Below are 12,278 nucleotides of genomic sequence, written 5' to 3' on the forward strand. Positions count from 1 at the left end.
GCAATCCTGATGGCTTCTCATGAATGCGGTGACTCTAAATCAGTGTGGGGGACACATCCCCGGTGGGCAGCAGAAAGAGACCTCAGACCCATATGCTTGCTGAAAACCTGGGAAGAATTCCTACTTCCTAAGTGAATATCTAAATCAGTGCCACTAGAATCTGGTGTTGGAATATTTAAGTTATAAGCCTCAACTTTACTGAAGGAAATATTCTTGGATAAATGTTACATCCTTTTAATCTTAAATGCCTGCTATGAAAATGATAATCTGTAGTTGGATTGTTCTATTTTTCATGCTACAGTTATTTTAAGAATTTTATTTTACCCTGTAGTTAAAGTTGTTGTTGTTGTTGTTGTTGTTTTTTAAGATTTATTTATCTGAGAGAGAGCACAAGCAGGAGGGGCTAGGGAGAGAGCGAGAGAGAATCCCAAGTAGACTCCCCTCTGATCACAGAGCTGGACAGGGGGCTCAATCTCACAACCCTGAGATCACGACTTGAGCTCAAACCAAGAGTCGGATGCGTAACCGACTGTGCCACGGAGGTGCCCCTGTAGTTAGATCCTTAGTTCATGTTTCTCTTACAAAATAAGTGATGTATTTGGAATTATAGATCATTGTTGATTATTTTAATGACTCAATTTTTGTAATAGAATTAATGGTAATTTGGTAAACAAACATTTGAAAGCAATCACTGGATTGAAAATAAGGCAAAACTATTACTTGTAAAAAGTTTTTAACTTTCTTGTATACCAGCAATCATCGGTATAAAGGACACAGATTCTTTAGAAGCCCAAAATATAAAATACTATGAAATGACTTTAACACAGAATGTGTAGGAACTACATAGTAGAAAAAAGTTTGACTTTACCAAAAGATATTAGAATAGGTTTTAATAAATGGAGAGAATTCCCTTTTTATTGAAAAGAAATATAATAAGTTGGAAACATCTATTTCCTTGTTCTAACTAGTATCCTAACATCTCGTAAAGCCATGAGAATTCAAATGGTATAGTACAGCTCAGGAGATTGGCTTTTAGGATAAATTTCAGCATCAAACCCCAGTTCTTATAATAATAGTTTTTATTTGACTTCTAAAGTAAATGAGATCCGGATAGATGAAAAATTAAGGTAAAATGCCATTTAACATCACTGTTAAATTTTAGACAACTTGAAGATGTAAACAGTAGAAGCATGTTGAAGAAACAAGGTTAATATTTATACGGCTATCTAATATTTTAAAACTATATTTTTTTAAAAGCCACGAGAAGAGTTAAATAGAAAGTAACCAGCTGTGACAATATTTCCCATATATGGTATCAGAAACGGTCCATGTCTTTATCTTTAGAGGTTGTTTTTTTTTAAATCAAAAGAAAGCCTACTAGAGAGAAGGCCTAATGTAATATATAAATGGACAACTATAATAAAAGAGCAAGTCATAAGAGAAATTCAGATGACTAATAAAGAAAAAAGGCTCAGTCTCTGAAGTAATTTTTAAAAGTGCAGTTTAGAACCCTGTTCAATTCTGTGTGATTGGATTTATTATATTTATGAGTTTATATGTCTTTTTCCCTGCCAGTCTGAGGTCATCTATACAGGATCTGTTGTTTTGATATTTTATTATTCTTATTTTTCTAATTCCTGCCCTTTCCCGATGCCTGTCACAGTTGGATGGACAAAAGGATGGAGAGATAGATAGATGAAATAATTTTTGAAGTTCCATATGCCCTGTTCTTCAGTGCTGGTCATAGACAAGGAATGTAGGTTGAAGCTGTAGCTTCTGTCATCATGTTTGCATTATATGTGCTCAATAACAATTTTGAACCAAGGAATTTGGATGACTTTTGATAACCATGACACTGTTAATGATTTTCAACATACTTTGAAACAAATATGCTAGTAAGTTTTGAGAATCCTTTTAGGTCATGGTTCGAATCTAGTCCTATAAATCCTCTTAGAAGCATGTCAGGTACGCAGGGCAAGGTTCAGAGTTTATATGTTACAGTATATATTCAAATTATTGTTGTCTATCTGCTATTAGAATGTAAATTCCAAGACACTAGAGACGTTGGTCGCTGACACTAGACGATGGTCTGACAAATTTAAAGTACTCAGTTTTTTGAAAGAAGAGGCCCGGATTGTTTTACGTCCTTCCCCCCTTCCCCTGCCACATTACATCACACGTAGCCTTAGATCACCTTCATAGGCATCATTTTAAGGAGCAGCAAATATTCCATTGTTTGCCACAAAATTTATATAATCTTCCCTTCATCTTTGATAGTTCAGTTGCTTGCTTTTGCTTTTATGCATAATGCTGTAGTGAATATGTTCCTGCTTATAGTTTTTCCGGTACTTAGGATTATTTTGCTAGGGCGGATCCCTAGAAACAGCCCTACTGGATGAATAGACACGTACATAGATTTTGGTGCATGATATGAATTTCTAGTATACTTAATTTAATAGCAAATGCATAATTAATGTCCGTTATTTCAGTCGGTGTGTGAACCCCTCTGTGTTTTCATAGCCAGGAAGTCCTGCTGTCCTCGTAAAGGTGCTTTGTAGATACTTTATTCTTTTGAAGATTTACATTGGAAGTCTGAATCCTCATAAATAATACATTCACAGAAGTAGAAAAAGGCAATGTATTTTGAGTCAAAGCAAATTGACAGCAAGGGTAATGTATTCTTTTATTACATAATACAGAGAAAATTGTAGGAAGATAATGACTGGTATTAATTCCGGAAGGTGTTTAAACATGCCAATTAGGTTGAAAACAAGGAAATATCTTGGTGAATACTGAAAATATTCACCTGGTACCTTCTTCCCTCCTTCCTTGCCTTTTTGGGGGGTGGGGTGGGAGGGAGAACTTTTGTTTTTAATTCATTTATTGTAGAATTCATAAGCATTTTCTAACTGTATGTATCTTTTTACTTTTAGCTTTTATAAGAGAAATTATCAAGGGGGTGTCAGTTTGTATTCTAGAATGTCAGGGTTTATAAGGTCTATTAAATACCACTATACTTATATTTATGCACCCCTTTAAAACTGCACATTTTTGTCAGATATCATAAAAGTTTAGTCCTCTGGCTTTTACAGTTAGGATCTGCCGGGATCCTTGTGCCTTTGGTTCTCTCTGCCTGAAAGCGTGTTTTTAAATGTTTCTCCCTTCTTTCACAGGAGTTGGCCATTAACATTGCTTGTCCTTGACTCAGGAGGTCCCAGACCTTATTAGGTCAACAAATTCTTGTGGCTTGCCTACTAGGACTTGTGACAGTCTAGTAGTAGCCTGCTTTTGTTGGCATAGGTTTTCGGAATGGATATCCTGGATTGCTTTTCAAGTTCTAATTTACTAATATTTTCCTGGTAACTTCCTCTAAGCTCTCTGTTTTCTAATAAATTACTGGTATACTTGGAATATGTTGATTAGGTCCCTTGTGTGACTTCTCTAAGCATGTTTTGTACCTTATTACCATTCCTAGCACAGTGTTGTCTAATTTTACACAAGTCTAATGGTAGAAATGTAATCATGGCCTTCACATGATAAAAGATAGTGCATATTCAAAGGCCGTGGTTACTATTAAATATTTTACATTACCAAATAGGATACCAAATGTTGATAAAAATATGAAAGGAAGTTCTCAAAATCTCTATCTTGTTGGGAGATAATACTTTTACCTTGCTAGATGAGGGATATCAAAATATCAGTAATGATAAAATAAATTTAATAGCACAATTAACAAACTTGACCTATGGCCACATATATAACATTGTACCCACAATGGGGAATACTTTTTATTTCCATGTACTCATGGAAAAGTTAAAGACCCACATAAACACATGCACACACATAGAGGTCTACATATTTTGGAATATATAAAATCTAGTTTCACTTATTTTAGGAGATGAGTATCCTGCAAGTTCTATTATCTAACCTAATGTAATAGGCATAAGACTTACTTGGAAAAAGTAAAACTTTGTTTATGCATTCTAGAAACACACCTATAAACAGCTAAATAATAACAAAAATAAAGTAAATTTGTGGGACACTGTACTTAAAGTGGTTAAGGGAAATTTATAGGCTGAAATGCTTACAATACTAAGCTTGAATGCTTAGAACAAAAGAAAGGCTTAAAATTAATGAGCTATGCATTCAAGTTAAAAATGTAAAACAACAGCAGAATTAACATGGATAAATTATGGTGAAATAAAAAAGCAGAGTTTAATGAAATAGAAAACAAGTGTGCAGCAGAGGAGATCATCAAAGTCAAGCAATAGTAATTTGAAAAGAATAATAAGACAAACCTATGTCAAAGTTAAAAATGGAAAAAAAAACATTAGGAATGAAAAAAGATACGTAACTACAGATGCCATAGATACAAAAGATAAGTATTTTACAACTTTGTGCAAATACTTTTGAAAAACTTAGATGAAATAACTTTTTCTAGTGATATATCAAAATCGGTTTAAATAGAAAACTGAAGTAGTTTTATAATTCTAACCAGTGAAGAAATAGAATCAGTCGCAAATATCTTCCCACAAAGAAATACTGGACCCAAACAGCTTAATGGGTAAATTCCAAGAACAGATAATTCTCATCTTTTTTTTCTTTTTTTTAACAAACTCTTCCAAATAACAAAAATGTGGCCTTGTTCAACTCATTGAATAAGGCTAGCATAACAAAAACAGACAATACAATGCAAGAATGTAATCTACAGAAGAAAAAAAAAAGGAAATTTGCAGGCTAGTCTCAATCACAAATATTGATACAAAATGCCAAACTTCAGCATTCTAATTTTTTTTTAGGGAAATTAGGTTTATCTCTGAAAAGCAAGAAAATGCTGAACCACTGTGATTACTGATCATCTCAGTAGGTACAGGAAAAAGTTTTATACAGCATTAATTTCTGGATTAGATAGGTAGGATCTGTCTATGATCTATATCTGATACATATGATAGCTATGATATATCTAAGACCGTCCATAAAATGTACCTGCTTCCAGGGCATAACTGATACACCATAAATATATGTCACATATATATGTGTGTATGTGTGTGTGTATATGTGTGTGTGTGTGTGTGTGTGTGTGTGTGTGTATAAAACACATACTCTGATTTATTAGTGGGTATCTAGTGAACTAGGAAGAGAATTTCCTTTACCCATGAAAGACCAACTACAAGACACCTGGAGCAATGATCACCCCTAGAGGTAAAATGCTAAAAATATTCCCTTTAAAAAGAAATTTAAGACAATTATGAATATAGAACCCAGAATCCTAGCTACTCTGGTGGTAGTGTGGGGTTGGGATGAGAGGAAGATGTGACCAGAGCACAAAGAGGACTCTTCTGATATACTGGTATATTCTGCCTCTGAACCTGAGTGGTGGGAATGCTGATATTTATTCTTTAAACTGCATCTCATTTTGGACACTTAATGTATGATTTATATAATGAAATGTTTTTAGTGAGTAAACGAGATGTCTAGAGAATAAAGATTTAGAGATGGGGTGGAAAAATTTTCCTTCTAGTTTCCTTGGCTGGTCTAATAATTGACATAAGACAGATTAACAGGAGAAAAACAAATTTAATTTGAATGTATATGAAATATGAGGCTCCAAGAAGTGACCAAAGCAAGCTGCTTTGATATTTCTTAGACAAACAATAAATTTATGAAGAATTGACAGAAGCTTGAGCTCTAGGGATGGTAAGTTAGTAAAGAAGTAATGAGGTTTGCTTATACAGTCTCTTTGGCCTTAAATTCCCTGTTTCTGGTAATAAGGATGTTTTCTACCTTCCAGTCTGGATGGCTGGGGAGGGAACCTTTCATGTGGGAGATGTATTTCCTGGTTTTAGGGGCACAAAGAAGGAGTCAGACTATCCTTATTGCACTCCCTGTGCTAAAATGGCATATATTGGAATGGCCCATCCAGAACTATCAAAGAATAGTTGTTGAAGATGTGTGTTCTTGAAGGATCTGAGATAGAAGGCAGTTTCCTGGGAGTTCACAGGATCATGAGTGAGCACAGTTCTTTACATACATGTTATTGTTTATTTGTCTTACTATAACGGAACTGGCGGCGCCTTTCCCTTCACGTGTTGTCCTTGCGTAGGGCCTCGCTAATCCTCTCTGTATTGTTCCAGTTTTAGTATCCATGCTGCAGAAGAGAGCATGCCTTTCCCTTCATGTAAAGTGGCAGGGAGATGGGGTAAAAGATGAAACTCACTGCGTCCCCCAGTGATGGTTCGCGGGGTCGTCAGTATTTTTCTCTTTGGAGAACTGCGCCTTGATGTAGATGGGGAATTGCAAACAGTAGTAGAATACAGTATAAGTTCTTTCGAGGGATTTTGACATTAGAGGAAAAAACCAACAAAGGAATGCTTATGAAGAGAATTAGTTTAAAAGATGAGCAAATTCTATGTAGCCCTATTAGGCTGTGTGCACATGACGACGACAGATCTTTGATTTCAGTTGAAAGACAATTTCGCAAAGGATTGGTTTGCCACGTTTAATCACGTGGCGCCAAATAAAGATGAATATGTCCAGGAATCTATTCCAGAGCTGTCACGTGGATGGCCTTGACCATTCAAGGCTGAAGATCCCACACACTGAATTGAGAATTTTTCTCCCTTAATTCGAATCCATTTTCATTTATAGTCTTGTTTCAGCTCTACTTTATCTCAGACCATCTTAATTCTATGAAATGGCAAAAATTCTTGGCTAAACCTTTTCTAGACATCTCAAATAAAAATTAAGCCTCTTTTCCATCCTAACTGAACCCCTCTTTTCCCTCTGGCACGTGACTTTAATTTCAGGAGAACAAATTGCCTCTGGATACTAGTTTCCTCGGTCACTGAAATGGCCTCTGCTTTACTGTGCTCACATAATGCTGTTATCACTGCCGCAGTAGGAGAGGAAGACATCACAGTTACTCAATTTTTATTAGACTTTCCCCCATTTTTTTTGTCTATCCCAAGCTTTCTGAATATGGTTTATAAAATAAAGTTCAGATAATGCCTTGAAAAGGGTAAATTTTTTTTTAAAACAATATAAGAAAATCCATTTTTTTATATGGCAACTTATTTGTAGCAGGGGTCCTTATTTTGTTAAATCCCACTTTTGTGTGTTTTTCTCAATGGCATTTTCTTCCTGCTATGCTGCATCGCATGTCTGTGATCTCAGAGTTAGGAGAAATATTGATAAGATTTTTTAATATCAGGTGTGTGCCAGTTGTGTTTGTAAATACGCTAGGATGAATTGGTGTGTGGTAAAGCTGAGATGCTACTAATTAAAAGATAAGCCAAGAAAAATGTTATTTTGTTATGATGATTTGAAAAGCCAGATGTCGACAGACTAACTCCATGCCTAGGAGAGTGTATTGGGAAATTAACTGCAAAACGTTCATATTTTTATAATGCTTATTTCTTTCCTTTTGGTAGGAGTTTTAAAAATCGTATAAATTAATAGACTTTCCAAGAAGTGATGGGGTAAAGTCTTCAGCATGCAAAAAAAGGTTTCCATGAAACCGTGGGGTTAATATATATATATATATATATATATATATATATATATATATCCACACCCACACACACACATATAATTTATATTTGAATAAATCATACATTTCAGTGGCTACATATCTTTACCTTAACCTAAATTTTCACTGTACACTGTCTTTTATACACTAATGTGCTAATTTTTAGAACAGCTTTGAAATTATTATAAGCTGTAAAACTTACTATTTTTCTTCTTGACTGTGCCATCTGTCAGAAACAAAAGCAAAGATAAAAATCTCATTGAGCTGCGAAAGATTCTGTATTGCTTTAATGGGACTTCTAAGGAGATACATCTGGCTGGAAAAAAAATATTAATGCTGCATTTTCAAGAAAATCTTTGTTCCTTTATTTCAGATGGGGAACTCAAGGTGATTTTACCACCACCCATCCTCGGCCTGTGGTCAAAGTAAAACTCTTCACGGAAAGCACTGGGGTCCTGGCCCTCGAAGATAAAGAGCTGGGAAGGGTGAGTTGTGCTCAACCTTGTGTGTTCAAGGTCACACAATTTTCACTTCTTTCGAGTCATAGTTAAAGTACACTCGTACGTAGTGTGTGAATTTTCTGTTCATAAACTGTGTAAAACAATATATTTGTAGTTTTCCACGGTCCCAGATTACAGCTCCAATTTATTAAACATAATTGTCAATAACATAGAAAGTAGTGTGACAGGCTTTCGGTATGAAAAGGTTGTGTATATAAGATCACAGTTAGAGACCCACTTTTCTTACACATGCACTGGTCAGTGGATGTGAAGGACAAGCCAACTTGTCCTTCTTGGCGAGAGAGAATTCTCATTTAAACATTTGTGTCGATGAGTTAAAAGCAGCATCTTGATATTTGAAATCCTGTTTGGGTCCATTATGATCAGACTGATTACAAAATACCTAAGGCTACTTCTCTCTCACCTCTCCTATTTTCCCTGTGAGAAGGTCTTTTCCACACATCTTTTAACATTGAATTTTTTTTTAAAGATTTTATTTATTTATTTGACAGAGAGAGACCACTAGTAAGCAGAGAGGCAGGCTGAGAGAGAGTTGGGGAAGCAGGCTCCCTGCTGAGCAGAGAGCCTGATGCGGGGCTTGATCCCAGGACCCTGAGATCATGACCTGAGCTGAAGGCAGAGGCTTAACCCACTGAGTCACCCAGGCATTCCAAACATTAAATTTTTTATCCTGCATTCACTTCATACCTAGAATATATCCTCTAATGCCAGTATTTCTCCACTGTACTCAGCTTCTTCTGACAGTTAAAAAAGCATTCAGATTAGGGTAGATTTGTGATCTTAACACCTTTCTGTGTGAAAAATCATCTGCAGTCTCATTTATAAAGTAGATGGGCTTCAGTGCGAAGGCAATGAAGTTATCTTCTGTAACACGGATCTCTCTTACCCAGACCTGAAGACTGAATTCATAGGTGTCTTCCAGAGGTTAAAGCCTCTGCAAATCTTCCTTGAAAATTTCTGGTGAAGATTGACAGCTTATGTGGTGCTAGATGTTGAAAGATACTGGGATCATTGGGTATATTGGAATTTTTTCCCCTAAAGTTGTGACTGTTCATTGCAAATCCTTCTCTTCTGCCTCCTTGAGATTATTTCCATTTCTAGGGATTTTGTGAATCTGTACTCACACTCTAGAGATTGAGTCAATATTCACATTCTGGATTTTGTTTTTTGCTTCCTTGATATGTGTATTTGTAAAGACTTAGGAGCTAGGCCATACCATTCATTCATGTGCTTACATATTTGTGCACTGATCCATTCATCAGAAGTATACAGGTAGCATAATCTCACAGAAGAGCCCTGGATACTACCTTTGGTCTTACAGATTTATGAATCAGGATTTTTCATTTAAACTATTATTCCATCAATTTTACCCTATTTCCTTAAAAGCAGCCATTCTAAGTCTAAAGCTAGAATGTAATGCTTTAGATTTTTTTTTTAAAGATTTTATTTATTTATTTACTTGACAGACAGAGATCACAAGTAGGCAGAGAGAGAAGAGGAAGCAGGCTCCCCGCTGAGCAGAGAGCCCGATGCAGGGCTCGATCCCCCAACCCCAGGATCAGGACCTGAGCCGAAGGCAGAGGCTTTAACCCACTGACCCACCCAGGCGCCCCATGCTTTAGATATTTTTAATTCATTTCTCCACTGGCCATATATATGCAGGTTTTAAGTTAGGTATGTAAGTAGTAGGTTTTCCAATCAGTTGTATGTCTGAGAAAAGCCTCATGCCCCTTTGCTCCCTTCATACAAGACCACTTTTCTTTCTGTGCCAGAGTTTCTGAACCCAGGACTATTGATATTTTGAGCAGGAAAATGCTTTGTTGCTAGGAGCTTTTCTAGCAGCATCTGTAACCCGCAGTCAGATGCCAGTAGTTCACCAAGTCCTAAATCAAGATGGTCAAAATGTCTGCAGACATTGGCACACATCCCCTCGGAGGTGTGCATCATCACCCTACTTCGAAATCCATTGAACTATACTAATGATCTGAGTAGGTTCTGTGATGATAATTATCATTTATGTGTTAATGACTTCCAGTTTTTTATTTTTCTTTCTTGGATCTTCGGATTTGTATATCCAGTCTGCATCCTTGGTATTTCTAGTGGCATTTAACAGTTATCTCAAACTAAATATTTCTAAAATAGAACTTATGATTATCACCCCCATAAAGTTTTTCAGAGAGTTGGTTTTCAGGCCAGTGACCTTGACATAGAATATTCCTATCTATTTGCAAGTTCTGTCAGCTTTCCCTAAATTTATTCCAACTATATCCACGTCATAGTATCTCCTGTACCTTAATTCAGGACACCGTCCTTCCTTGCTGGTAATGGTTTCCTCACTACTTCCCCATTTATCATCTTGTCCCCTCTGAGCTAGCTTTCACACTTCAGCTACTATGATCTATTTAAAATTCAAAGCAAATCACATCATTCTCCCTTAAAATATTCCAGTCTTCTCATTTATTTGGAATAAAAATCAGACTCCTCATCGTAGTGTAGCATGCCCAAGAATGGTTCTCAGGGTGGGACCCTGAATCCGCATCAGCAGCATCTGGAAAATCGTTCGAAATGCGGATTCTCAGGCCTCGCACTGGCTCTGCGGCACCAGAAACTCTGAAGGCCTTGTGCTGCAGTACGTTTAACAAGGCCTCCCAGTAATTTCACCAGCGTTGAAGTCCCCTGCTGTACATGCACTTATCTCTTCCTCTGATTTCATCCCCTGTCACAGCCACCTTGCTTACCATCATCCTTCCTTCATACTCAGCTTTTTTTCTGTGCCTCAAACACACCTGATTCATTCCTGCTTTAAACTTGGGGATTTTTGGACAGGTTATAGTCTGAGCCCATGCGTGTACACAGAAGAAATTGGTGATCCTCTCTGGGTCATAGAGCTGCTAGTACTATTTGCTATATATTTACCTACTTTTATACTGGGAAGCAGGAACAGTTTTTTTGTTTTTTTGCTTTTTTAATGTGAAGGAAAAGGGCTTACATGATGTGAAGTTTATAGTCTAAACTTTTAGAAATAGATATCTGGGGATCTGAGTTTTAAAGTGAAGTTTTCTAATTAAAATTTTGCATAGCAGTTGCATTCAAAGAGGAGCACCCGTGAAATCGATCCCTACCACAAGGAGATACCGCCACTGTACAGCTGGTAAAATGGCTAAGGGAGAAGAGAGCTGACAATAACGAATGTGGACAAAGACGCAGAACAACAGAAACTTAATCTCTGCTGGTAGAAATGCAAAACTATACAGCCACTTCAGGCATACAATTTGCCAGGTGTGGTTTTTATTTATTTATTTATTTTTTAAGTGAAACATAGACATGCCATATCAACCCAACAGTTGCCCTCTTAGGTATTTACACAAGGGTTTATTAGTAAATATCTGTAGGAGAATGTTTATAACAGCTTTATTCATAATCACTAAAAACTGGGAATCAGGGGCACCTTGGTGGCTCAGTTGGTTAAGCGTCTGCCTTCGGCTCAGGTCATGATCCCAGGGTCCTGGAATTGAGCCCCGCATCAGGCTCCCTGCTCAATGGGAAGCCTGTTTGTTTCTTCCTCTCCCAGTGCTTGTGTTCTCTCTCTTGCTGTGTCACTCTCTGTCAAATAAATCTTAAAAAAAATAAAAACCAAAAGCAGTAAAGGTCGTTCAACAGAGGAATGGCTGAACAAACTGGGGTATGTGCATAAAATTCTATTCAGTGATAAAAAGAAATTTACTGTTAAGTCATGCAACAACATAGATGAAACTTCAATGCAAGAGAAAGAAATCAGACCCTTTGCTCCATTTAATCCTCTTTGAGAATGGTGGCGACATTCCTGGGTTGAGGCAGAGAAATGAGAATCCGATGAAGACCACTCAGCAAGTGGGAGAGTCAGTATTTGAACTTGGGTGTTTTGACCCCAAAGCCTATGTTCTAAATCATTAACTAGTACACCAGATGAGATGACGAAATTTAGCAGTATTGTACAAATTATGGTATGATTGTGAGCTGATTTAATTTCATGGCTTAAAGCAGGAACAGGGTAATATTTAAGCTAATGTCATTTTATGCATCGTCCTTTAATACATTTTCTATCAATTTGTGCCATGTTTCGCATCTTATTACAGTACACTGGGGCTGCTCTTTAATGTGACGGTGTTTCTCAACTCCATGTGTGTGTAAGAACCCCCCGTAGGGGGTGTGTGAAAAGACTCAACCTGTGAGCCCACACTTTGTTTTTC

General features: G+C 36.7%; 1 protein-coding gene and 1 non-coding gene across 22 annotated transcripts in view; one reads left to right on the top strand and one right to left on the bottom strand.

Moving 5' to 3' along the window:
• CADPS2 (calcium dependent secretion activator 2) overlaps positions 1-12,278 on the top strand; it is a 530,843-nt gene that overhangs the window by 273,763 nt on the left and 244,802 nt on the right. For all 21 annotated transcript variants that reach the window (XM_032870302.1, XM_032870364.1, XM_032870304.1 and 18 more), the window contains exon 7: positions 7,902-8,013. In XM_032870302.1, the coding sequence (XP_032726193.1) occupies positions 7,902-8,013 (112 nt within the window). The remainder of the gene's footprint in view (positions 1-7,901; positions 8,014-12,278) is intronic.
• On the bottom strand, positions 6,060-6,164 carry LOC116878879. Its single transcript, XR_004384904.1, has one exon. It is a non-coding gene; the product is annotated as a U6 spliceosomal RNA (small nuclear RNA).

This window comes from Lontra canadensis, unplaced genomic scaffold (genome assembly GCF_010015895.1).
Source record: "Lontra canadensis isolate GAN:19392208 unplaced genomic scaffold, GSC_riverotter_1.0 scaffold2, whole genome shotgun sequence".
NCBI lineage: Eukaryota > Metazoa > Chordata > Mammalia > Carnivora > Mustelidae > Lontra > Lontra canadensis.